This window comes from Micropterus salmoides, unplaced genomic scaffold (genome assembly GCF_014851395.1).
Source record: "Micropterus salmoides isolate LMB-PRFRI ecotype aquatic unplaced genomic scaffold, ASM1485139v1 Ms_hic_scaffold_11, whole genome shotgun sequence".
Taxonomy (NCBI): Eukaryota; Metazoa; Chordata; class Actinopteri; order Centrarchiformes; family Centrarchidae; genus Micropterus; species Micropterus salmoides.
Genome location: NW_024040152.1, coordinates 8,420,017 through 8,447,530, shown reverse-complemented (window position 1 = coordinate 8,447,530; position 27,514 = coordinate 8,420,017). Strand labels below are relative to the sequence as shown.

Here is a 27,514-nt window from a genome sequence, read left to right as displayed (position 1 = left end):
GGCTCTGCAGTTCCGATTTTAGTTACTAGTAATTATTTACATTTTACTAGTAGCCTATCTATTATTTAGATAGTGCTTATTTTTTTACTTACTATTGCTTATTTTTTAGAAAGAGAATAGATAGTAGTAAAATAGAAATAGTTACTATTAACTAGTGTTGTAGTCAAGACCGCCCAAACCGAGACCAAGTCAAGACCAAGACCAGAGTTTATCAAGACCGAGACAAGACCAAGACTTTTATGGGCTGAGAGCAGTCAAGACCAAGACCGAGGGAGGGCGAGACCGAGTCAAGAACAAGACCAGTTCCCTGCATTGCATGGCACACAATAAAATGTGGAACGAGATCATAGGTAGGCCTACTTCTCAAAGTGATGTGAAAGATCCACTTTCCCATTAAAACATCCACATACAAACACTAAGAGCTGAAATCAACTTAAGCATTGGGGGGAGGGGTGACAGTCGTTAACGGGAACAACACATGTTTAATTAGGGTTTTTGGTTGCATTTGAAGCAATACGTTTTACTTCCAGTCAGAGTTAGGATGTTAACAGACAATGCAAAAGCAATTTATTGATATTCCCAAAGTTATGGTCCTGACTGGTCTTGAAATAAAATCCCGAGTCCTCAATGTCCGAGACCGAGACAAGACCGGTCTCGAGTACTAAAACAACTAACTAGTAACTATTCAAATAGTTTTTAGTAACTAATGAATAGGTGATATATAAACTGCAGAGCACCAAGTCCTCCTAGCTGACATACAGAAACATAAGAATAGAAACATTTAGCCTATTGCATAGCAGTGCCTCAGTTTTGCCCTGCTTTCACTGAGTGATAAGGTTTTGTTTATTTATTGTTGGCAAAAGAAATTGGCATAATTTTGGCACAAATTTTTACAAATGGTTTAGTCATTGTTTAGCTGCACTGGTGTGGCTGCTTGCTTTGGAGATAATGCCTGTTAGAAATCTGATCTTTTTCCACTAAAGGGACACACCTCTCAAACACCACAATCTGTAAACATGTTTGATTGTCCAACATCAAGAACAATCAGTCTGAATCATGCAACTGATATTTATGACCCACACCTAGAATTTTCCAGATAACCAAGCAATATAAATTATGGGTGTTCTGTTGAGTTTTCACATTCTGACCATCAGAGTGGTTTGCTGTGAAATCCTCCTGGCTGTAAGGTACAGTAAAAAAAAAGTAATAATAAATCATTTTAGCTGACACTGTTAATTAAAACCTTTCAACTGTATGCTTACCTTGGATAATTAATTAGTACATTTTCTATACATGTCTTTTATTCAAAGTTAATGAGTTTGATGTGATAGATGCATAATTTTAATTTTACAAATTATTTGCTAGGTTGCTCATATCTCTGGAAGAATGAAGGCTGGTCACAGGTGTCTGCTTTTCCACTGCGTTTTGTTGTCTGTCACGTAAGTAGGCTATAATTTAAAAGTTTTTCAAGTTAAATAAATGGTTAGATTGTTTTTAAGCTGCAACCTCATGGCATTGGAGTTATTGTAACATCTCAAAATCTTGTTCTAAATCATCAGTTTTATGTGCCATGGAAAAGACCTGTTCTTCAATGACAATGGAAACCTCATACTCCCGGGGTCCTACAATATTCCATGGATGTCAGGCATCGAGGATTTCCGCGCCCTCTCTCTCCTCACCATCCCTGGCACCCATGATAGCATGGCCCTGTACGGAGGTCCAGAGCTCGAATGCCAGTCCTTGTCCCTGAAGGATCAGCTCAGGGCTGGCATTCGTTTCCTGGATCTCAAAGTGTTTGGACTGGGTAACACCCTCTATGTCATGCATGGAGTGATGTACCAACACAGCACTCTCAAGGACGTCATAGACACTGTCCAGGCTTTCCTGTCAGAGTTTAAGACCGAGGCTGTGCTCATTAGAGTGCAACCAGAGTCTTTTGAGAAGACCACTGTAAATGAAATGGTGCAGAGTCTGATTGGCAATGACCAGCGTTTCTGGGTGTCCTCTGCAATGCCAACTATGGGTCAGATTAGGGGGAAAATTGTCTTTTTGCAGATGAACACCTTCACACTTGGAATTCCCCTTATTGATACAAATGGGAAAGGTAACTCCAAAGTCACCAACGTTAACGATAAAGACAACAAAATAATCAAGCAGCTGAGCCAAGCCACTCTAGCCTGTGGAGGTGATAATGCTGTTGTGACTTACACTAGCGGCACTGGCTTTGGTACTTTCTGGGGAATGTTTCTGACTCCAAAAAGAGTGGCTGAAAAGGTAAATCCATGGCTCAATCAATACCTGAGACAGTTTTACCCTAATCAGCCCAGACCATGTTTTGGTATCATTGCCATGAACTTCCCTGGCATTGACCTCATTCAAACTGTTGCCAACTTAAACATAAATGGGTGGTGATGGCGCAGCGGATAAGACGCATGCAGTAATTTAAACTGGTAGAGGTTCAATAATTATGTGCACCATTCATTTGAAAGGTTGAGGGTTTGGATCTGATGGACCACTATGAAGTTCCTGTATCTTTCCTATCTGTACACACTCTGATACAGATGAAATATCTGGAACTCCAAAATGTAATCTAAAAAATAATCTCATTGTCTTTGTCAGTTGTATCCACTGTGTAATTTTGGAAGCAAATGGAAGCAAAATGTTTTGCCCATAATTATGACAAAAATAAATTTCATTTTATCCTCACCTGAAGTTGTGTTGCTCAATGATGTTGCATCTCATTTACTTTCCATGAAGTTTAATACTCCCTTATGAAATGATCTTTGTAATAACAGTGTTGGAATAAGTGCTCAGATGTTTTATCTTAGTTAAAGTAGCAATACATTTGTGTAAAATTCTTTATATCATTACAAGTAGAAGTACTGCATTCAAAGTTTTACTAAATTACTTGCTTATGTAGCCAAGTGACTGCTGTCAGTGTTATTTTATTATTACTGTTGCATTTATAGGTAAGAATATTTTATATAAAAAACATTTGAAAAGTAGTATTTGACAACAGAGAGATGGAGCAGGAATATGTTATGTCTTAGATAAAGAAGTGCTTGATTCTAGAACAAACAGGTTTATTAAGAATTAATAGTTTTCATTAGGGCCATCAAGGTTTTTAAGTTACATAATAATAATATTAATAATAATAATAAATAATAATGCAAGCCTTTCATAGACTCAACAGGGGCTTTACAACAAATCCACAATGCTTAAATATTTAAAAATCTAGCTGCATTAGGCAGGTTCCAATAATGCAGGGAAGACTGAATGTCTCCTGCTGACATTACAGCTTGAAGTTGCTTATGGTCCATATTGTCATTGTGAATTGCAGCAGTATGTTCAGTATTAGATTGGCTATATAATACTGGCATTTATGTTAGCCGACAAGTTACATGAAACTGTAGTAAAAGGGAAAAAAAGAAAATCACAAGACATATTTGAGGTATTACTGTGTTGCTGTTACAGAGTTTGTCCTTCAGAGATCATTGTTATGTTTCTTTTCAACTGTTGCAGGTCTGTACATATGATCACGGTTCTTAAATAAACAAATGTAATGGATCGTTATAAATAATGTAAAAATGTAATTTAATATTAAAACAATCATTCATCAAACATTTACCGTAAAAAATAAAGCAATAACGTTCCATTTAAATAAAATCGAGCTATTTCACCAATTGGACTAATAAAAATCAAAGCAGAATTATGCACATGAACCCTAGATTGGCTGAAGGACCCGCAAAGGGTTATTTTTCCGCTTCTAAATAGGAGGAGGCTACTTCTGGGAACAGATTGAAACCAGTTCCCTTTTCCCGTCAACTGCGCAACAAAGAGACACATCGGTCTGTCGGGTGGCTTTTTCTTCTCCCATAAACACAACCAGGTAAGGCGTTGTTCTGTTTCATACGGTTTGTAAAAGTAGGTAAACACAAATAAATGTTTGCTAACCCTAGATTATGCACATGGTCCGTTAGGCTACTGAATTTACCCATAAAGTCTGTCGATGGATGAATATTTCAAAGTCGAACTCACCAGAGGACAAGTGAACTTATCAGGAGAGAACAACATGTTTGTCAGACGGGTTTTATCGCCACAAGCTTTGTAAAAAATACACAGCACTAAAGGGGAAGATGCAGCAGGCTGCATTTAATGGCGCATATCCGTGGGAATTGAGATGTTGTATCGCGTTTCAGACAACTCGTAACTCGAATATTTCCGACCTATAAAGAGAAAAACGCCACTCAAATTTCGGGGGTTCCTACTCCTAAACTCGGTCTACAAGAAGAAGCAGCTGTAGAACGTCACAATAGCAGCAGCACCCATGGAAGCGCTTGTTGTAACTGCTAAACCATCAACCATCAACAAAAGCCTGTATTTAATTAAAATAATAGCCTAGTCAAACCTGTTCTGCATCAACTATAACTTAGCTGGTTATGGTAAACAATCACTGAAAGTCATCTCTGCAAAAGAGGTATTCAGGAAAACCTTGAAAATAAACGTGAAAACATTAGAAAATATACAACATTTACTTATTTAGACTAACGTATAGTCTATTTTTCATTAAAACTGGCATGTTTTTAATGAACACCGGGAGAAATGTTGAAGGTTCAATTGTCTGTAGACAAAGTTTGTCACGGTTATCCATGTTTTCACGTTTGGCATCATGTGCCTGAAACGCTTTGAGGAAATGTCGACCTCCTTGTGTCTGAAAGGCAGCATACTGTATCTGATTCCAGTCAGGATAATACATCGAAAAGTCCTTTCATCTGAACTGACGCCATGACACCTTTTTACTTACAGTAACATTAATAACTGTGAGCAGGCTTGACTCCATCATCATGATTTGTGTCCTGCACTTCATGTACACTCAGTAACATTAGGCACTTTATTAGGTAGGCCTACACCTACAGGTAAAACAAATACAAGTCTAATACAACAGTCTATAAATAAATCTTACCTTCATGAGGTAACTGGTCCTGGTCAAACTGTTTTAGAGAGGTGCTGAATCAACTTCATGATCAATTTTGAGGTGTAGGAGAAGTGATTCTGTTATTCTATTTTTTATATATAAAAAATAGAATAACAGAATCACTGTATATATATATAAAGCCACCATCTAGATACTCCGGCCATGTAGAACTGTTTTGTACTAAATCTAGCCTACATAAAACTGACAGTCACTGTGCACAACTGGCAGTTTGATCACATTTCAGGCAATGATGAGGATTCAGTACTTTAACGATAATAATCAGCAACTGTTTAGTTTAAGGTTACAGAAACAGAAAAAATAACCTTAATTTCGCAGATTCAAAGTTTACAAACTCTCTTTCTCCCTTTCAGTCCACAGGAGCAGGCAGGATGTCACTGACCATGACCAAGAGTGATGGGGTCACTGTATTCACTATGACCTCTGACCCCAAAAGTCCATGGCCTCCCCTTTGCCAAATCCTCAAGAGCCTTTGTTGCAGCCCTGTGTGCTGCTCTGTGTCTCAGCACCTGAAGAAGGTCCAGACGTCTCAGTTAGTACTGGGGGTGAGTTACAACCTTGTGTGTTTCGAGTTAATGTCCTCACTCAATACTGATTTAAACTTTGAGCAAATATGCAAATTGTTGGAGTAAATCAACTGAAAACTAATTGTTGATCTGTTGACTAAATATACTGCTCTATGCTCAAAGTTGCATGTTATTATCTTAAAATATTATCACATTTTTGTTGTGTGTCCATGTCACTCTCTAAAAGAGTTGTTTAAAAAAGTTTTAAGTAAGAGCTTTAAACAACTGAAGTGTTCACAATGTCACCTGAGGCGGCTCTGGAGGTAGAGCAGGCCAGTCAGTGTATGAATGTGTGATTTTGAAATGTGTAAAGTGCTTTTGAGTGGTCGGAAGACTAAAAAGGCGCTACATATAAGGGCATTCCATTTGCTTAACTGCAGTTATGCTGTACAGCTGTCTGTTGTTATCCTGTTTTTCCTCCACAGGCTCTGCAGATTATGGTCGGGTTGCTCAACATTGGCTTTGGGGTGATCGTCGTTAGCAGTCTTGGTGGCCCTTGGTGGTTTATGAATGAAAACCTGTTTCCTGTTTGGTTCGGAGTATTGGTAAGCAAGCTAATGTAGTTTTTGTTTGTTCTTTTGTGTCATAACCAAGATATTTAATTCATATTATAGCAATAATTTAAGCACCAAACCTATTAGGTTACACCTATTATTTAAATGTGCCAGATACATTTTTAATCAATATCTTATATTTTATTGCTATTTTAACATAAGTATCGGACTGTAATATTGGATATTGGCAGGTAACCAGTATTAAAGGGCTTCGATCAGGGCTATAAAACTTGATCAGGGAATTCCTAAAAATCCCACACATATTTGGTGAGCTACAGCAGGGAGTGGTTTCCACTCTTTTTTTCCCATGGCACTTTTGCCAACTTGAATTGAGTTGATGGCTCTACGCAGCAAGTACAGTGCAGTTGTTACCACATGTACCAACAGCATTGTAAACAAAGACGTCCTCTACTATCTATGCCAACAAGGACTGAATTAAAGTTTAATTCAGCATCTTAACTACCTGCTGCTGTTTTTTTTATGAGCTGGTAGAGATTTTCATCCAGCTCCATCAGCAAGTTTTCACTAATTCGTGAATATCTTCTTTCATGGTTTCCAGATGATGCATCTTAATGAACTGACTTTTCATTTAGCGCCACCAGCAAATTGACATTTTGGGTTGTGAGTGAAATATCTCAACATGGACGAGGTTGGATGTATAACCATGGAATTTTTCAGATATTCATGTCCCCTTCAGGATGAACAGATCAGACATGTTTACCTGTCATAGCAGGAAAAAGCACCGGTGGATCTAATGACATTAATGATGTTTCATGCTCAGCTTCATTCAGATGTTAAAGAAAGCCATTACAGTGAACTATCATGTACTGTACCAAGGTCACAAATAAAAATACAGTTCAGCCATCATTAATGCTACTAATTGCAAATGTGCCTCCCCTGCTACATTGCAGATTTCTGTCTTAACGCAATTTTTTTTTTGTTATTGGACATTTTAATCTCTTAGTCCTCAGATGACAGTAATAAGAACAGGTGTCTTTGTCTCTTGTCCGCTAGTGTGAGCGCATGATGAGTGTTTCTTAGTTTCCCTCTCTGTGCTCAAAATGCTGTTCACTCAGTCAATGATTCTAGAAATTACATGTGAATTTTAGTGTGGAAGTTTAATTTTTTTTGTCTTTTCTCTAGTTTATGTTATTTGGCACCCTGAGCATTTTGTCTGAGAAGTATCCCAGCCCATGTCTGGTGAGTAGTTCGACATCCTCATATTATCTTTAAATGACTTGTCGTATTTCAAAAGGCATTTAGGCATTTGTACTTGTAACGTCACATGGAGAGTTGCAGGGGCTTCCTAATGTAAATACCAGCCACCCAGCTGTTTCCACTGCAGGGATACAGACCTATCAGTGTAAATGGATGATACAGTCTGTGGTCTTTTAAATTCTGTTAGTGTACTGTATGCTGTTTACTGCCTGGTGTGGTTTTTCTGCTTGGTTGTACGTAAACTGACAAATCTTATTATTATTAAATTTTAGGTCACCGTCAGTGTGGTTCTGAATCTATCAGGAGTTGCTTTTGCCATTACAGCCATCGTACTCTACAGCATCAATGTGGCAAGCATCTATTTGTGGTGGTTGTGTAATCAAGACTATTATTATGGCTACACTACCCCAAGTCCATCTTCTAAGGAGAAGGCCCTGATGGAGAGCTGCTTGGCAAGCAAAGCAATGGTTCTGGTAAGTCTGGAAACTATCACCTCAGCAGTAAAAATAAAGGTTGGACGACTGATGTTGTGTACTGCATAAATCATGGGCATTCCATTAAAATTCAAAGAGGTCCAGTTAGAGAAAATGTCCCTAAGCAAAGGTCCAGAACATCATAACGACTAACTTGCATTATCATTCAGTACCATAACGTATACTTGTATCAACATATGTCAATTACTTTTTTTATTTTATTTATATATTTTGCAAAATTATGTTAGTCATTACCCACCCTGCAGCAGGCGTCCCCACTGCTGTCTTCAGGTGCAAAAAGAACTGCACAAAATAAACGTAATATTGATGCACTTTGCTGCACCTGCCTCCAGCAAACTCCCTTTTCTCCCTTAACTTTTCAGCACCACCTTTGCATTGGTGGCATGTTTTCTATAGGCCTTCATAATTTTTGTCCCAGTTTCAACTGTTTAATTGTTTCTTGATGTGAAGTTGGGCGACATGTCCCCCTCATGTTTAATGGTTCCTACGCGTATGCACGTTTCTGTTCATTAGTTGCAAACAGATACGTTCTGTTCAATTCAATTTTATTTATATAGCGCCAAATCACAACAACAGTTATCTCTGAGTGCTTTTCATAAAAGAGCAGGTCTAGACCGTACTCTGTGTTGATATTTACAGAAACCCAACTATTCCCACCAAGAGCAGCACTAGGTGACAGAGGCAAGGAAAAACTTCCTTTTAAGAGGCAGAAACCTCGAGCAGAACCATGGCTCGGGGTGGGCGGCCATCTGCCTTGACCGGTTGGGGAAAAGAGAGGAACAGAGAGAAAGAGGGAGGGGGATGGAAGGAGAGAGAGAGGGGAGGGAGGCAGCCTACACAAGATACACACAGAGGTACAGACAGTAAAGGTGATGTTGCTATAGACTAAATGAAAAAATGGTACAGATATTTATAGTAGTGTTAATGGTAACAGTCGTAATGTTAATTATTATAATAACAAAAATAATAATAGGACTAGTAACAATAGTCGTTGCAGCAGAGGGTGTCGAGCAGGAACACGGGGGCAGCAGGTGACCCGCAGCCACAGATCCAGACTCCACAGCTCCAGAGCCAGAAACACCTGCAGGAAGTGATAGGAGGAGAGAGGAGAGGGACAAGAAAGCACAAGACTACCAGAAAGGGGAGAAGTTGTGTTAGTAACATGCAATAATGGGATGAGGTTGCATACAGAGGGAGAGAAAGTAGAGGAGAGAGGAGCTCAGTGCATCATGGGAAATCCCCCGGCAGTCTAGGCCTATAGCAGCATAACTAAGGGATGGTTCAGGACTCACCTGAGCCAGCCCTAACTATAAGCTTTATCAAAGAGGAAAGTCTTAAGCCTACTCTTAAATGTGGAGATGGTGTCTGCCTCCTGAACCCAAACTGGAACCTGGTTCCACAGGAGAGGAGCTTGATAGCTGAACGCTCTGGCTCCTAGTCTACTTTTGGAGACTCTAGGAACCACAAGTAACCCTGCATTCTGGGAGCACAGTGCTCTGGTGGGGTAGTAAGGTACTATGAGCTCTTAAGATAAGATGGTGCCTGATCATTAAGAGCTTTGTAGGTAAGAAGAATGATTTTAAATTCTATTCTGGATTTTACTGGAAGCCAATGCAGAGAAGCTAAGACAGGAAAAATGTGATCTCTTTTCCTGGTTCCTATCAGAACACGTGCTGCAGCATTCTGGATCAGCTGAAGAGTCTTAATGCACTTTTTCGAGCAACCTGATAATAAGGAATTGCAGTAATCCAGCCTAGAAGTAACAAATAAATGGACTAGTTTTTCTGAATCATTATTAGACAGGATGTTCCTGATTTTTTGTAATATTACGTAGGTGAAAAAAGGCGTTCCTTGAAATTTGCTTAATGTGAGACTTAAAGTACATGGCACATTTGAAGTTTAGCTAACTGATGAGTTTCATCTGGAGTTATTCCTGATAATATTGCCTACAGGAAGCATATATATATATATATATATATATATATATATATATATATATATATAATATATATATATATATATATATATAATATATATATATATAATATATATATATATATATATATATATATATATATATATATATATATATATATATATATATATATATATATATATATATATATATATATATATATATATATATATATATATATATATATATATATATATATATATATAAATAAATAAAGTGAACATGCTGTACACTAACTGCAATTCCCGACATTGAGAGAACTGTGTTGTGAAGTTTTTGGATGACATTACCATCATCGCCCAGATAACAAACAATGAGACTTCATAACAGGAGGAAATCATCAATATTGCAAAGTGGTGCAGAAAGAACGGCCTACTGCTCAATGTCAGCAAAACCAAGGAGCACATAGTTGATTTCAGAAAAAAGGAGGCACAGACATACACAATCCAGTCAATAGAAATCATACTGACTGGAAACATCACAAATTGGTATGGTTTGTGCAGTCCAGGACGGGACCGACTCTGCAGCCGGTGATTAAAACTGGCCAGAACGTAAATGCTGCCCATCTACCTAACATCAGTGAGTGAGGTGCCTGCACAGAACCAAAGGAAACTAAAAGACAGTAGGCCTACCCTGCAGCCACAGTATGCTCACCCTGCTTCCATCTGGCAAGAGATACAGAATTTGAATCTGCTGCCATTACCACCAGGCTCTTTCCCCAGTTCATCACCCTCACTTCATCAAAACAGAACAGTTTTTTGTTATGTTTTGTTCTGTGTTCTTTGTGTGTGTAGCATAAAGGGCCTACAAATATGAACGTTGTTAAACAACCTTGTCTTGTAAAATGACTATTAAATGAACACTTGAATTATGATATACGGAAGTCATAATTCGATAATGTCTCAATTGTTACATTCAACAAATTGTTTATTTGGTAATACTAGATGCAGCTTTATATAAATGTCTATCAGAGATACACAAAGTCACATTTGAAGGAACTGGATCACATAACAAATTCTACCAATTTGAAGAAATCTAAATGAAATAAACAAATGTGTCCAAAGATTCTAAAGTTAACGCTCTTTGTTGTGTCCCACCAGATGCTTATAAGAAGCATCAATGCTGTGCTGATTGTCCTGTCAGCCCTGGAGCTCTGCCTCGTCATCAGCTCGACTGTTTTGGGGATCAAGGCTCTGAGGAGCAGTGAGAAGACAGAAAACAAGGTAGAGTGTGAATAATATCTTACTGTCAAACCCAGTGTGGTGGATCAACTACTTTGATTTATTCTCTCTCTCTCTCTCTCTCTCTCTCTCTCTATATATATATATATATATATATATATATATATATATATATATATATATATATATATATATATATATATATATATATATATATATATATATATATTACTTTAAATCTGTATTTTATTCTCTTGTTGTGAAGTGTTTTCTTGCATTTATCATACATTTGTTTTTATTCGGGCTGGGCACATTATTAATTAATTAACGCCGACAATTATTTTATCGCACGTTAATGCAAATTTTATTTTATTGTTATTAGTATGAAAGTCCCTTGCTCACTGGCTCTGAATACATATACAGTCAAACCATGGGTCACAGGAGGGGCGTCAGCCTGCAAATCACCCACCCAAATAAGCGGTGGAGAGAGGCCTCGGCAGACTATGCAGTCCTCTTTTTTCCATACTTTTCCACCCGCGATCCGTTATCACGGCAGCAGGTGAGCCGCTTGCTTGTTAATGACGCAGACTATCAAACAACTCAAACAGCCGAAACAAACATCTGCACCCTGTGTTCAATGTTGCTTTACGTTACCTGGTCTGTGCTTGTAAAATATCCACCGCAAGTCTGTGCGAGTGAACACACGCACCGATCCCGCTACATCACCCCCCACCCACCATGCCATCATCCATCCCGATGTTTCAATGTAGATTTGTAGACATCGTCCCAACAATACTGAACAGTTTCTGCTGCTCCCTGATAAAAGATACCTGGTGCTGATACCTGTATAGAACCCCCCCCCCCCCCCCCAAGAAAACTGGACTCTGATGGTAACTTGTTTTAACAAGCTAGATAAAAGGTAATGCCCTGGCAGTGGCAAATAGCTTTGGTTTAATATTTGATTTGATTACATTAATTTTTAAGTTGAGATTTACAAGAAATATATTATTGCTACTGTGTAAAGGGAATACTTATGGTAAAAAGCACCCTATTTGTTTAAAGTGTTTGCAAACCACGTTATTACACTTTTGTGTACACAGCAGTACATTTATTTAATAATAATTAAAAATATTTAAAATTACGCAATACACTACTTTAGAATTCATTATTCAATTTTATGCGTAACAATGCGATTAAGCGATTAAAAAGTTTAATTGTTGCCCAGCACTAAGTTTTTGTGTTTTATTGTCTTTACACTTGTTAAAGCACTTTGTAACTTGTTTTTGTGCTCTACAAATAAAGATGATTATTATTATTATTATCATTATTGATATTAAAAAGTTACACTTATTCAATGAGACACCACCCTGGAAACAGGGAAAACAAATAATCTGAATTTATGAATAACTGTCGTTAAAATGATCAGTCTGTTATGAGAAATTATTTTCGATAGATTGACCTTTGTTTCTCCTTAAAATAAAACACAAACTTCTTACTGATTAAATGAGGACATTTATTAATAGCTATATGCCTAATAAATGAAGGATAAATGAGGTGTAACATTATGATAAAGAAAACAAACGCAACAGATGAATGGCAGAAATTAAGTGATGAAATTAACCTGATGAGGTGAAGAAATGTAAATTTGTTATTTAAACTTAAAATGTATGAAGTTAACATAACACTGAGGTATTCGAATCATCTAAATGGAATTTTATTAATTTCATACAAAACCAACTCTTCATCAAAGCAAGAGCTGTGGTTTTGCCTTATGTTTTGACAAGACGTCGTTGGCACTGGTCTCATGGAGATGTAGGATTAAAAGTTTCTTCAGTTCAAACTTTTATGTTAGAGCACAGATGCTGAGTAGGCATCTTTCAGAACGTTCTAACTTTCAAAGTAGGCTGGGTTAAATGTATCTGGCTACTAGGGCTGACCCCAAATAGTCGAAGATTTGATGCTTCGATGGGCGGAGCCTGATTCTACTGTCAATCTCACAGTCGAAGCATCGCAGTGAAACAAGGTCATGCCATTTTGCCGATATGGGAGTGCTCAGTAACCCTAACCCTGGATCATCAGTGCGCATGTGTAGGCGTAGCGTTTATGTGTGCAGTGGCAGTGGAGGAACACTTGCTGAAGAGACCGAGCTTCACTGGTGTTGTGCCAAGTTGTTCGCACCTCGCGGGACTTTCGGATAATTTATCACCGTTGATGAACCACATAAAGAATATTTTATCGTTTTTAAACAGCCGGCTACTTGAAATAGAGCCACGAGAAACCGCGATGTGCTTTCAGTTGTCGGCAGCACGACATGCACGTAAGGACTGCCGTGCACAAAAAAACACGTGATTCGACTATCAGTCGACTATAAGCAGGACTTGACGGTTCTGATTCGACTATGTAAGTCCTTAGTCAGGGACAGCCCTACTGGCTACACTAACTTCTTTAGGCTTGAGTAATTCCATACAGCAAAACAGGAAATAACATGCAATGAAAATAGTGAGGCTTAGTGGTACAAAAAGTCAAAAGGAAACAAATCGCCAGTTTAACACTGAGCAACCCAAAGGTTTGTTTAAGAAAAAGGTAAAATTGTGACATTAATAATAAGATACAGTATAATATCTACAAAATTTTTGAGGGTCAAGACTTGATTTTAGGGCTCAGGTTAGAATTGGTTATGGTAAGGGTTAAGATAGATAGTTGTGATGGTTAAGATTAGTGTGAAAGAAAGAAAGGGTTACAAAAATAGACTAAAATGATCCCTGCTGGTTTGAGTATATCTGCACTTTTTTAATATGCTTTTCTAATATTGTTTTTCTCTTAGAGCATCAATGACCCAGAACTCTACAAACCACTGCTGGAGGAAGTCACCATTAACCCTACAGCCTGAATGAAACTCTCTCTCTGCTTTGTGATATTAGATACCAGGAACTATAATCCTGTGCATTTATACCATTGACTATATGTACTGTAATGTCAATGATTTACACACATTCTGCTGGTAGGGTCTAACTTCTGGTCTTTTCCTACAAGGATTGCTTAAAAGTATTAGCACGTTTATATTGTATATGCTGCTGTCTACTTCATTCTGGGTTGTTAGTGATTTTCTATCTAGCAATGTGCCTTATGTTTGTAGGTAAAAGTGAGGTTTATTTGCATGTCTGTGACATTGATTGACTGTTTGCTATATTACAATATTAAGGTATCTGAAGATATATTAAAGTTTAGCTCTGTCTACAAATAGGAAAGATTACTATTGTAAGCTTTTTTGCATATTCATTTTCTTCATTTGTATTGGCACCCTGCATTGGCACTTGGGTAGTGGGTGTGTAGGACGCGGTTAGAAGTAGGCTAAGTGCACTCACTTGTTCACCTCACTTGGCTGGAGTGATTTTTGGGGGTAGGGTGAGCTCTTGAGTAAAATTTTCTGTTGACCACATTTTTTATCTACAGTGGTGCATTTGTGTTGTCTGGTGCTGTTGCGTTTTCTTTGCATGGATGTATGAAAACCACAGTTAAGTGGAACCGTTGTGCATCGCTGTGAGATGGAAAATAAATGGGATAAATGGTGTGTGCGAAATGTAGTGGAGTATCCTTGTGTGTGCGTCAGCAATTTTCTCCTGTGTTTAGACTACTGCTGATGTTTTTCCTTTATCGACAGCCAGTTGCAATAACATACAAATAGGCTATATTTCTTTATTATCACACACACACACACTGATTAAACAAAACACAGTGAATGACAAAGCCAAACTAAATAAACTCTTCAATAAATAACTACTTCCCACATAAACCTTCCCCGCACACACATAATCATACACAGTACAAACCATATTTACAATTAAGTTAAATTAGCATGCAAGCAACCAGAGCAAACATTTCCACCCTTCATACAGCATGAACAACTCCATACACACAGCACCCGCAGCAAAGCAATTAATACAATTTATGCACCTCGATCATACCGAGGGCGTTGAAACCAGGACTTAGTTTCTTTCATCTTTCGCCTCAATATAGGCCTACTCTTTCAATGGCCTCTCTGGTGTGTACTCCCTGACAGCTTGCCATGCTACTGTATTGATCATAGGTATTGATTTGTGATGTGACGGCTGTAGGATTACACAAAATTACATCTTAAAAGTGAAAATAGACATTTACAAAAAAAATACCATGACTTAAACATGCTTCTAAACAATTGTAAAATAATTAAAAACAATTCCGTTATGGTTTCTGATAAATTTGCTCTGCTGAACACTGACATTTTGTTATTGCAGATATATTGTCCTGGAATTTCAGTTGGCCGACAAGTTAAGGCATGAGGCATTACAGTAACAGTGTTGCTTTTACAGAGGTTGTCCATCAGAGCTGTTTTTTTACAACTGTTGCGAGTACATACAGTAGGCTAAGATCAGAGTTCAAATGTAATGAATCCTTAAAAAAAAGTATGTAGCCAAATATTAAACAAAAAAAACATTTCAGACATCAATTACATTTTCTGTGTTGCAACCTCACACAGCCATTTAAGAAAGTGGACCAACATCGCAGGCCACAATCTGATCAACTCTAGGCTATGCGAAGGAGATGTGTTGCACACCAGATACTGACTGGTTTCCGGACCCCACAGAACCCCACAATACTGTTTTCCAGTGGCCTTTTATTGTGGCCAGACTAAGGCACACCTGTGCAATACCCATGCTGTCTGCTCAGCATCTTGATATGCCACACTGTGAGGTGGATGCTGTGCTGTGATGTGGATGGATTATCTCGGGAAAGGAGAAGTGCTCACTAACACAGATTTTGACAGATTTGTGGACAGTATTTGAGAGAAATAGGCCTTTTGTGTACATAGAGAAAGCCTTAGATCTTTGAGTTCAGCTCATGATCAATGGGGCAAAAACAAATGTGATGCGTTTATAATTTTGTTCAGTGTATTGTTGCATGTAATGATCAGAGTTCATAAATAAAAAAATTAATGGATCGTTGTAAAAAAAAAATGTGTATGTTAGGCCTAATTAATATGACAACAACCTTTCGTCTCAGTTTCATTTTATGCCATAAAGTAATAAAGAAATAAAATGGAGCTATTTCACCACTTTGAGTATTACAAATCAAAATGCACATGTAGCTAAAGGATCCGCAAAGGGTTACTTTTCAGCGAACTAGGAGGAGGCTACCTGGCACCAGTTCCCTTTTCCCGTCAACTGCGCAACAAAGAGACACATCGGTCTGTCGGGTGGCTTTTTCTTCTCCCATAAACACAACCAGGTAAGGCGTTGTTCTGTTTCATACGGTTTGTAATAGTAGGTAAACACAAATAAATGTTTGCTAACCCTAGATTATGCACATGGTCCGTTAGGCTACTGAATTTACCCATAAAGTCTGTCGATGGATGAATATTTCAAAGTCGAACTCACCAGAGGACAAGTGAACTTATCAGGAGAGAACAACATGTTTGTCAGACGGGTTTTATCGCCACAAGCTTTGTAAAAAATGACGAAATACACAGCACTAAAGGGGAATATGCAGCAGGCTGCATTTAATGGCGCATATCCGTGGTAGTTGAGATGTTGTATCGCGTTCAGACAACTCGTAACTCGAATATTTCCGACCTATAAAGAGAAAAACGCCACTCAAATTTCGGGGGTTCCTACTTCTAAACTCGGTCTACAAGAAGAAGCAGCTGTCCAACGTCACAATAGCAGCAGCACCCATGGAAGCGCTTGTTGTAACTGCTAAACCATCAACCATCAACAAAAGCCTGTATTTAATTAAAATAATAGCCTAGTCAAACCTGTTCTGCATCAACTATAACTTAGCTGGTTATGGTAAACAATCATTGAAAGTCATCTCTGCAAAAGAGGTATTCAGGAAAACCTTTAAAAATACCAAAACGTGAAAACATTAGAAAATATACAACATTTACTTATTTAGACTAACGTATAGTCTATTTGTCACTCGTTTTCATTAAAACTGGCATGTTTTTAATGAACACCGGGAGAAATGTTGAAGGTTCAGTTGTCTGTAGACAAAGTTTGACATGCACTGTACACTCAGTAACATTAAGCACTTTATTAGGTAGGCCTACACCTACAGGTAAAACAAATACAAGTCTAATACAACAGTCTATAAATAAATCTTACCTTCATGAGGTAACTGGTCCTGGTGAAACTGTTTTAGAGAGGTGCTGAATCAACTTTATGATCAATTTTGAGGTGTAGGAGAAGTGATTCTGTTATTCTATTTTTATATATATAAAAAATAGAATAACAGAATCACTGTGTGTGTGTGTGTATGTATGTATGTATGTATGTATGTATGTATATATATATATATATATATATATATATAAAAAGCCACCATCTAGATACTCCGGCCATGTAGAACTGTTTTGTACTAAATATAACCTACATAAAACTGACAGTCACTGTGCACAACTGGCAGTTTGATCACATTTCAGGCAATGATGAGGATTCAGTACTTTAACGATAATAATCAGCAACTGTTTAGTTTAAGGTTACAGAAACAGAAAAAATAACCTTAATTTCGAAGATTCAAAGTTTACAAACTCTCTTTCTCCCTTTCAGTCCACAGGAGCAGGCAGGATGTCACTGACCATGACCAAGAGTGATGGGGTCACTGTATTCACTATGACCTCTGACCCCAAAAGTCCATGGCCTCCCCTTTGCCAAATCCTCAAGAGCCTTTGTTGCAGCCCTGTGTGCTGCTCTGTGTCTCAGCACCTGAAGAAGGTCCAGACGTCTCAGTTAGTACTGGGGTGAGTTACAACCTTGTGTGTTTCGAGTTAATGTCCTCACTCAATACTGATTTAAACTTTGAGCAAATATGCAAATTGTTGGAGTAAATCAACTGAAAACGAATTGTTGATCTGTTGACTAAATATACTGCTCTATGCTCAAAGCTGCATGTTATTATCTTAAAATATTATCACATTTTTGTTGTGTGTCCATGTCACTCTCTAAAAGAGTTGTTTAAAAAAGTTTTAAGTAAGAGCTTTAAACAACCGACTGGGTTGCTCTCCATTTAAGTTTCACAATGTCACCTGAGGCGGCTCAGGAGGTAGAGCAGGCCAGTCAGTGTATGAATGTGTGATTGTGTAAAGTGCTTTTGAGTGGTCGGAAGACTAAAAAGGCGCTACATATAAGGGCATTCCATTTGCTTAACTGCAGTTATGCTGTACAGCTGTCTGTTGTTATCCTGTTTTTCCTCCACAGGCTCTGCAGATTATGGTCGGGTTGCTCAACATTGGCCTTGGAGTGATCCTCCTTAGCAGTCGCGCTGGCTCTTGGTATCAAATGGATGTAACCTGGTTTCCTGTTTGGCTCGGAGTATTGGTAAGCAAGCTAATGTAGCTTTTGTTTGTTCTTTTGTGTCATAACCAAGATATTTAATTCATATTAGGCTATAGCAATAATTTATAAACTTAGTAGTTTTGAACCAAGGCCTCTGTAGTTGGGTCAAGGAGCTTGTGAAAAAGAAGATGCACCAAACCTACCAGGTCAGATTACACCTATTATTTCATTGTGCCAGATGCATATTTAATCAATATCTTATTTTTTTATTGCTATCTAAGTATCTGGCTGGAATATTATGGAAGATTAAATGGACTTTAATATTTGTAACCCACAGAAGACAATCTACAAATGTGTACAATGATGTGCAAATATTTCACTATCTGCAAATGTGTATTTTACATTTGTGATGTGTAAAATCATATCCACAAAAATACAGGGTGATGTGTACTTATGTACTATTACTTTGTGTGAATTCGTGGGTCATGTTACATTTGTAACTTCCTTTTTACACATTTGTGTAATTATGTCCAATGTGTACTGCGGAGATCTGTAAAAAAAAATATATACACAAATATCACACGATTTGCAAATTTAATTCACAAAATTAAATCTGTACAAACATCATCACATACAAAGTGTGATTTATGCATATTTGGATCTATTTCTACACACAAAACTGTTTTTACACATTAGCAGAGTACTTCCTGTCAATTTGCAGGTCATGTGACATTTGTAACTTCCTTTTTACACATTTGTGGAATTTTGTCCACTCCGTCCCGCTGAGATCTGTAAACAGAGATGTGTAAGTTTGAGAGCAATTTACTAGCTACACCAGCAGGTGGCGACAGCGACATCCCCTCCTGTGAATTGAAAGGATATTCATGGCACCAGAGCCCTCTGCTCTGCACGGCACTAGCTAGCGTACCTGCTGCTGTTTTTTATGAGCCATCAGCAGGTCAAAGTTTTCACTTATTCATGAATATCTTCATTCATGGTTTCCAGATGATGCATCTTAATGAACTGACTTTTCATTTAGCGCCACCAGCAAGTTGACATTTTGGGTTGTGAGTGAAATATCTCAACATGGACGAAGTTGGATGTATAACCATGGAATTTTTCAGATATTCATGTCCCCTTCAGGATGAACAGATCAGACATGTTTACCTGTCATAGCAGGAAAAAGCACCGGTGGATCTAATGACATTAATGATGTTTCATGCTCAGCTTCATTCAGATGTTAAAGAAAGCCATTACAGTGAACTATCATCAAATACAGTTCAGCCATCATTAATGCTACTAATTGCAAATGTGCCTCCCCTGCTACATTGCAGATTTCTGTCTTAACGCAATTTTTTTTTATTGGACATTTTAATCTCTTAGTCCTCAGATGACAGTAATAAGAACAGGTGTCTTTGTCTCTTGTCTGCTAGTGTGAGCGCATGATGAGTGTTTCTTAGTTTCCCTCTCTGTGCTCAAAATGCTGTTCACTCAGTCAATGATTCTAGAAATGACATGTGAATTTTAGTGTGGAAGTTTAATTTTTTTTGTCTTTTCTCTAGTTTATGTTATTTGGCACCCTGAGCATTTTGTCTGAGAAGTATCCCAGCCCATGTCTGGTGAGTAGTTCGACATCCTCATATTATCTTTAAATGACTTGTCGTATTTCAAAAGGCATTTAGGCATTTGTACTTGTAACGTCACATGGAGAGTTGCAGGGGCTTCCTAATGTAAATACCAGCCACCCAGCTGTTTCCACTGCAGGGATACAGACCTATCAGTGTAAATGGATGATACAGTCTGTGGCCTTTTAAATTCTGTTAGTGTACTGTATGCTGTTTACTGCCTGGTGTGGTTTTTCTGCTTGGTTGTACGTAAACTGACAAATCTTATTATTATTAAATTTTAGGTCACCGTCAGTGTGGTTCTGAATCTAGCAGGAGTTGCTTTTGCCATTACAGCCATCGTACTCTACAGCATCAATGTGGCAAACATCTATTTGTGGTGGTTGTGTAATCAAGACTATTATTATGGCTACACTACCCCAAGTCCATCTTCTAAGGAGAAGGCCCTGATGGAGAGCTGCTTGGCAAGCAAAGCAATGGTTCTGGTAAGTCTGGAAACTATCACCTGATGTTGTGTACTGTATAAATGATGAATGCTAAATAGAGGGCTTTAATTGTTTCACAAATGTTGTCTTAAATGTTACCATCAGTAATTTACATCTGCAAACTAATAAGTTCATTATGAAGAACTTTTAAAAAAGATTTTACAATGATGTAACACATGCCATCATGTAAGTTTGAGAACTGATTGTACAACACACCAAAACAACATCCCAGTCAGCCTGAACCATCACCAGTTTGCATTGAGAACGAACAGATCCACAGAGGATGCTACCCCCACTAACCTCTACTCAATGTTCACACACAAATTACACTGTCATCAGAATGCTGTTTGTTGATTTTAGCTCAGCATTCAGCACAATCTCCCCCATGAAACTGATTGGCTAACTTAGCACTCTGGGCTTGAGTAGCACACTCTGCAACTGGATATTGGACTTCCTCACTAACAGAGCCCAGACAGTTCGGATGGGTTGCCACTGGTTGCCACACCTCCTCCACTCAGTGCTGAACACCGGAGGCCCCAGGGCTGTGTGCTCGGCCGTGTTCAGTTCACACAGATAATTCATGTTAATAGTTCATTATTTAGAATTTTTTACAGTCCCAAAAAATAAACTAGCTCACATTAATTTCTTTTCCTTTGCTTTACAAAATACTGTGAATTTGAATTGGGTGGAGGAACTTTGCGGCTGCTGGCTAGTGGTCTTATTCTTTATTTACAAAAAAAAGATCTGCTTTTCTGCTAGAAAGGCTTTTGTAACACGTAGTTAACATTGTGAAATAGTTGCAGTTTTGTTGGTTACCTACTTGGTTAGGTTTAGGAAAAAGGTGGTGGGATTACACACAGAATCTGAGGGGTCAAAGAATTTGGTGCAGCACTTAGTTGACATACCGGGTGCCGGAAAAACACACTGCACGTTCCCGTTCATTAGTTGCAAACAGATACGTTCAGTTCACTGTTCACCAAAAACATGAGCTCGTTCTGTGAACTCTTCTACTGTGTTCATGTACAACACTGTTCAGTACTGTACACCAACAACTGCAATTCCCGACATTAAGACAACTGTGTTGTAAAGTTTTTGGTTATTACCAAGTTTTTATGATATTACCATCATCGGCCAGATAACAAACAACAAGACTTCATAACGGGAGGAAATCATCAGTATTGCAAAGTGGTGCACAAAGAACGGCCTACTGCTCAATGTCAGCAAAACCAAGAAGCACATAGTTGATTTCAGAAAGAAGGAGGCAGTAGAAATCATACTGACTGGAAACATCACAAATTGGTATGGTTTGTGCACAGTCTAGGTGTCTCATTTATAAAACTGTGCGTAGAAACCTGACTAAAAGTGTACGTGCGTCCAAAAGCGAAAACTCGCGTACGCCAAAAAATATTTAGACTTATAAAAACCATGCATTCGCACACTTGTAAGCAATTTCCCTTTTTAAATCACAATCAACTTGAAATGAGGCGCATGTGAAGGAGCGCCATGTCTGACCCTTCAAACGCCCATAGTTGCCTATAAATGGTCAGTGAAACGCCCCTCATTAATATTAATACGTACTGACTGCATGAAGAAAAGGAGGCAAATTCTGACGGAAAAGCTACAAAACGAAATTTAACTCTGACATTCCTTTCGGTGAAGCTGAAGCAGGTTGTTTGGTGGGTAAAAAACGTACTTTCATACAATGCTTGTACAGAGGAAAGGGGGCACCAGAGCTCCACCCCTTTATAACTGATCTGCAGGAAGGGGCATCCCTCTTGAGTAGTGACGTCACTGGCTGGAGGGACACACACACATGCAAGACCGGATGACCCAGGTACTAATTTGGATTCCCCCGTTTATAAAGAGAGTAAACCAAAAGCATTCCACCTGTGTTTTTTCACCATGTATTTAGGCAACACAAACACTCCACTCACTTAACGAGGCTGACGATGAGTTAAAAGAAATATCCTGTGACTTGTTGTAAATGACAATAAAATAGTGTTATTTTTTTGCAAGCAGCGCATCACATCCACACGCTGCGCACACTCGATAAGGAAACAAACATGTGATAACAATATATGAAACTATGCTCATGTATTTGCGCGACTGACATTGAAAACGGCATCAATGTAAATGTAATTTGTCCTGTTCACGTTATTTATGAGAATAAATTTCAATACATGCATGTAGGCCTATGAATTAATATGATTCCTGATTAAACTGTCCAGCATATTTGAGGTGTTCTTTTGCAGAAACAGATATCTCCATTTGTGTTTATTATCCTCAGTCATGGCTCTTTTTGTGCGCTGCAAATCATCTTATAAATTAAGTTTTTTTTATTGCGCACTTCAGGGAAAATCAATCAAACGAGTGTCTGATTATTTAGAAAGGCTTTAAGCCTAAACTACTCAGAGGTAATATTTCAATATATTTTACACAATAGTAGGCCTATTCATTTCAAACAGTTCATCCTGTTGTTTCCTCTGCCATGTGAGTCGCCATTTCTCCTCTTTATGTGCGTACGCATTGTTCAGCGTTTACTTACAGGACGCACATTTTCCCATCAAGTTTGTTTTTTTTATAGACCACAACCTTGGCTTGGTAAGTGGCATACGCACGTTTCCAGCACTGTTTTATACGTACGCACCGTTTATAGATGAGACCCCAGGGCAGGAGGACTCTGCAGCCGGTGATTAAAACTGGCCAGAACGTAAATGCTGCCCATCTACCTAACATCAGTGAGTGAGGTGCCTGCACAGAACCAAAGGAAACTAAAAGACAGTAGGCCTACCCTGCAGCCACAGTCTATTCACCCTGCTTCCATCTGGCAAGAGATACAGAATTTGAATCTGCTGCCATTACCACCAGGCTCTTTCCCCCTGTTCATCCCCCTCACTTCATCAAAACAGAACAGTTTTTGTTATGTTTTGTTCTTTGTGTGTGTAGCATGAAGGGCCTACAAACGTAATGTTTTGTGAAATGACTATTAAATGAACAATTGAATCCTTGAATTATGATATACGGAAGTCATAATTACAAGACAATGTCTCAATTGTTCTTTCTTTGGTGAATGCAATGTGCTTCCATAATAATTAGATGCAGCTTTATATAAAATTCAAACACATTTGAAGGAAATGGATCACATAACAAATTCTACCAATTTGAAGAAATCTAAATGAAATAAACAAATGTGTCCAATGATTTTATTAGATTTTTTTTTTTATTTTTTAAACCTGTCCTGCCCAGCAGCCTGGTATAGAGTATAATGACCTGGATACCGTATTGTGCCAGACAGATTTTAGTTTAACAAGAGAGTATTAAAATACTCCTTTGTCTGTTTTATTATTTATTTAATTAAGTATTGAATTGTCACCGGGACGGACAGGGGGGCAGACACGGGGATGGGGGGGCACAAACAGACAGCACAGAGAAAGGACAACACCTGTAAGAGAAGGGGGATGGAAGGTGGGGACAACAGGGAAAAGCTGTGGGAAACACCAATTGCAGAAAGCAACGAAACCTGCAATAGAACAGAGAGGGGGGCTTGGGGAGGAGAAAAACAACAACAAACACAAACAATAAAAATAATAATAATAGTAAAATACAACCAGCCGAACAGCAGCAATAAACAGCTGACATATTAAGACAACTAAGAGAAAAATGAAAACAAGAAACAGTCACACACACTAAATAAGCAACACAACACAGCCACGAGAGCTGGAATAATAATTAATTTAAATAACTGAGAAAAGCATCAGGAATAATTCTACCAAATTTGTTTGTGTCTGTGTGTGTGAATGTGTGTGTGTGTACATGTGTGGGCGCATAAGCCAGTTAAAGAATGTAGTTGTTAGTGAGAGTGGGACGCCACGACTGTAACAGGCAGACAAGAACCCCAGTAGCCAATAGGGGTGGGTGAAAGAAAAAGAATAAATCAAATAAAAAAAAAACAAAGACTCACTCACGCACAAGACCCCGACCCAAATGCCAGTTGACAACGTAATGCCGATGGAACACAAAAAGCGTAACCCGCGGAAGAGCAGCGCCCGGACCGACCGCAGCGCGCACACAACATAGACCAGTGCCCCCCCCGCCCCGCACCCACACTGCACATCCCGAAAACTTCATCAAGATGCAGCGACAATCGCCCCACAATCCCACCGCAGCCCACCAAACCGCAATCGGATCAACCTGCGCAGAGACCCCCACCCCCAGAAGCCAGGGCACCCTGCGACCCCCCCAAAGCGCAAAGGACCCCAGACCGCATGTCCCGGGGGAAGCTGTACACCGCCCCAAGGAAGAACAGCAGAAAGCCGTGCCGGGAAGCTCCCTGCCGCCAGGGAGAGATAATGCGGGAGAACCAGGCCAACGGTCCCCCAGCCCAGCCAGAGGCATCCCTCCCTATAGTGCAGGCAGTGACAGCAGCCCCCGAGGCCGATCTCATCCCCGGACAGGGGCCCAGCCCCCCCGGTCAAGCACCCCCAAGGAGGAGCACCAAAACCTACCCCGACAAAGCCGGCCATGCGCCCCAGAGACTCCCGAATACCCCCAATGTGAGAGAGCTGGCAGGGGGAAGCAGCGGGAGCCTCACCTCTGCCGAAGAGGGCCCAGGCGAGGAGAGGAGACAACGGGCCCCCAGGCCCATAGACACACCACCCGCCCAGAAATGAGCAAAGGCCACAAGCCCGAGTCCCCAGAACCCTAGGTCAAGGGTGGGCCCCCACGCCAGGGGAGCCCCGACCCCCCCCAGCCCACCCCAGATCAGGCAAGGCCGTCACCAACCCCACAGCACCCCCGACGCCCGGGGCTCCAGGGGTAGGACACGAGGCCAATGAGAATCTCCCCCACTCCTTCAACCCCTCTGCCTGCCTCTGTAAATGTATTGTTTTGTGTTGGATGCATGTCATGGATTGTGAAGTGTTGTATGGTGGAGTAAAGATAAGGTGTGTGGTAACTAAGGTGCCCAAAGATTTTAAAATTAACGCTATTTGTTGTGTCCCACCAGATGCTTATAAGAAGCATCAATGCTGTGCTGATTGTCCTGTCAGCCCTGGAGCTCTGCCTCGTCATCAGCTCGGCTGTCTTGGGGATCAAGGCTCTGAGGAGCAGTGAGAAGACAGAAAACAAGGTAGAGTGTGAATAATATCTTACTGTCAAACTAAATTAAGTTAAATGAAATAAACCTGATGAGGTGAAGAAATGTAAATTGGTTATTTAAACAAAATGTATGAAGCTAACATAACACTGGGGCAATCAAATCAGGGTTGAGACCACCGTGCCGCAGGAGGGCTCTGTTGTTTATCTCTCTCTCCCAGGTGACTCCTTGAGAGCAGTTGATGCCAGTATGGCAGTCTCATTTCAGTGCGACAGCAGAAGTCCCGGCAAAGACGTTGTTGGCACTGGTCTCATGGAGATGTAGGATTAAAAGTTTCTTCAGTTCAAACTTTTATGTTAGAGCACAGATGCTGAGTAGGCATCTTTCAGAACGTTCTTATTTCAAAGTTGGCTGGATTTTTGAGTTAAATGTATCTGGCTACACTAACTTCTTCAGGCTTGAGTAATTCCATTGGCTACAGCAAAACTTTAAAAAGGAAATAACAAGGAAACAACTCATCCATATAACACTGAGCCACTCAAATGCTTGTTGTGTAATGTGACATTACTAATAAGATACAGTATAATAGCTACAAAATTTCCCAGGGGTGCTTTTCTTTGGGTTCAGGTTAGAATTGGTTATGGTAAGGGTTAAGGTATATAGTTGTGATGGTTAATGTTAGGGAAAGAAAGAAAGGGTTACAAAAAGTAATGGTCCCTGCTGGTTTGAGTATATCTGCACTTTTTAAATATGCTTTTCTGATATTTTTCTCTTTTAGAGCATCAATGACCCAGAACTCTACAAACCACTGCTGGAGGAAGTCACCATTAACCCTACAGCCTGAATGAAACTCTCTCTCTGCTTTGTGATATTAGATACCAGGAACTATAATCCCGTGCATTTATACCATTGACTATATGTACTGTAACGTCAATGATTTACACACATTCTGCTGGTAGGGTCTAACTTCTGGTCTTTTTTTACAAGGGTTCCACTTATATTGTTTTTGTTGTTTTTTGTGGAATAATTTGCATTTGCTGTCTATTATTTGTAAGCAGACAGTTCCTGTTGATTATGATTTCTAAATAGAGAAATATGTGAGTCTATGTTTAGGTAAATGGGAGGCTTATACATGTGTCTGACATTAAATGACTGATTGTTTGCTATTTTATGATATTAAGCCATAAAAAAACTGTTTGTGCTCTTTGTGTACAAAAGGGAAAAATAACTAAAGAGATGCTTAAGTATGATTGAAGACAATATAATTTGAAAATATCATTTAAATGTTTCTATGTACAGTTTCCAGCCTAAATGAAAGTTAAATAAAATGATTAAAGCTAGTGTTAATCCAGTTGATGTGGACATCCTGTTAATTAATAGAACTGATATACTGTATGTATGTGCTGGTAACCTTGAGTTGGTGTAATGACCAAAGTCTTACCCAGTGGTGGAAAGTAATGTACATTTATTATACTTTAATTATGTACAGTATGAAGTATTTTGTTTGTAAGGTATTTGTACTTCACTCCATTTCAGAGGGTAATATTATACTTTGTTTACTCCACTACATTTATTTGACAGCTAGTTACTGGTTACTTCATTTTGCCAAAACAATTCATACAAAACCTATTAGCAGCTTCTAAAATGTGAAGAACTGTTCTGTGAAAATAATCTTCAAAAGATGTTATTTCAGCCTGGACTTGAGGCCTGAAAGTTTTGGTTTCTAATAAAAGGTGAAAAACATGTTTAGTAGGAACATTTTAACCTGTTTTCATTGCAAATCAACATCTTTCAAGTTTATTTTTCTGAAGTCAACTTTGATGTATGGCGCTATTTGCTTATTCTTCATGTTTCAAGATAGACATCCTTTTTCTAAAACATTTTTAAACAACTTTATAATTTAAAAATAAGAGGTTATGTATTACACAAATGGTTTTAGGGCAGAAATGTATATAAGAATGTACTTTAAAATACTTATTATGGTAGTTAACTAAAACAATTATGCTGTTCAGGCAACT

At 38.9% G+C, this 27,514-nt stretch overlaps 3 protein-coding genes across 3 annotated transcripts; all 3 read left to right on the top strand.

Annotated features, from left to right (window-relative positions):
• Positions 1-631: 631 nt before the first annotated feature.
• Positions 632-2,706, top strand: si:dkey-152b24.7 (1-phosphatidylinositol phosphodiesterase-like). The gene is made up of 3 exons (XM_038710707.1): positions 632-1,187; positions 1,366-1,439; positions 1,560-2,706. Exons 2-3 carry the CDS (start codon positions 1,387-1,389, stop codon positions 2,410-2,412), a joined length of 906 nt encoding a protein of 301 aa, XP_038566635.1. The 5' UTR covers positions 632-1,187; positions 1,366-1,386; the 3' UTR covers positions 2,413-2,706.
• A 1,033-nt stretch (positions 2,707-3,739) lies between these two features.
• On the top strand, positions 3,740-14,561 carry LOC119897128 (transmembrane protein 176B-like). Its single transcript, XM_038710706.1, has 7 exons — positions 3,740-3,889; positions 5,347-5,538; positions 5,985-6,104; positions 7,257-7,313; positions 7,604-7,804; positions 10,901-11,023; positions 13,806-14,561. The coding sequence occupies exons 2-7, from the start codon at positions 5,365-5,367 to the stop codon at positions 13,869-13,871; spliced, it is 741 nt and encodes a 246-aa protein (XP_038566634.1). The 5' UTR covers positions 3,740-3,889; positions 5,347-5,364; the 3' UTR covers positions 13,872-14,561.
• A 1,569-nt stretch (positions 14,562-16,130) lies between these two features.
• LOC119897127 (B-lymphocyte antigen CD20-like) lies at positions 16,131-27,248 on the top strand. The gene is made up of 7 exons (XM_038710705.1): positions 16,131-16,246; positions 17,566-17,757; positions 18,214-18,333; positions 19,854-19,910; positions 20,201-20,401; positions 25,407-25,529; positions 26,275-27,248. Exons 2-7 carry the CDS (start codon positions 17,584-17,586, stop codon positions 26,338-26,340), a joined length of 741 nt encoding a protein of 246 aa, XP_038566633.1. The 5' UTR covers positions 16,131-16,246; positions 17,566-17,583; the 3' UTR covers positions 26,341-27,248.
• Positions 27,249-27,514: the final 266 nt, after the last annotated feature.

What these genes read in the sequence shown, in the direction of transcription:
- si:dkey-152b24.7 (XM_038710707.1), top strand. Translation starts at nt 1,387, where the DNA reads ATGAAGGCTGGTCACAGGTGTCTGCTTTTCCACTGCGTTTTGTTGTCT. An exon ending in TGCGTTTTGTTGTCTGTCAC is followed by an intron (nt 1,440 to 1,559) that starts GTAAGTAGGCTA and finishes CTAAATCATCAG; the next exon opens with TTTTATGTGCCATGGAAAAG.
- LOC119897128 (XM_038710706.1), top strand. Translation starts at nt 5,365, where the DNA reads ATGTCACTGACCATGACCAAGAGTGATGGGGTCACTGTATTCACTATG. An exon ending in CTGTTTGGTTCGGAGTATTG is followed by an intron (nt 6,105 to 7,256) that starts GTAAGCAAGCTA and finishes TCTTTTCTCTAG; the next exon opens with TTTATGTTATTTGGCACCCT. An exon ending in AGTATCCCAGCCCATGTCTG is followed by an intron (nt 7,314 to 7,603) that starts GTGAGTAGTTCG and finishes ATTAAATTTTAG; the next exon opens with GTCACCGTCAGTGTGGTTCT.
- LOC119897127 (XM_038710705.1), top strand. Translation starts at nt 17,584, where the DNA reads ATGTCACTGACCATGACCAAGAGTGATGGGGTCACTGTATTCACTATG. An exon ending in CTGTTTGGCTCGGAGTATTG is followed by an intron (nt 18,334 to 19,853) that starts GTAAGCAAGCTA and finishes TCTTTTCTCTAG; the next exon opens with TTTATGTTATTTGGCACCCT. An exon ending in CAAGCAAAGCAATGGTTCTG is followed by an intron (nt 20,402 to 25,406) that starts GTAAGTCTGGAA and finishes GTGTCCCACCAG; the next exon opens with ATGCTTATAAGAAGCATCAA.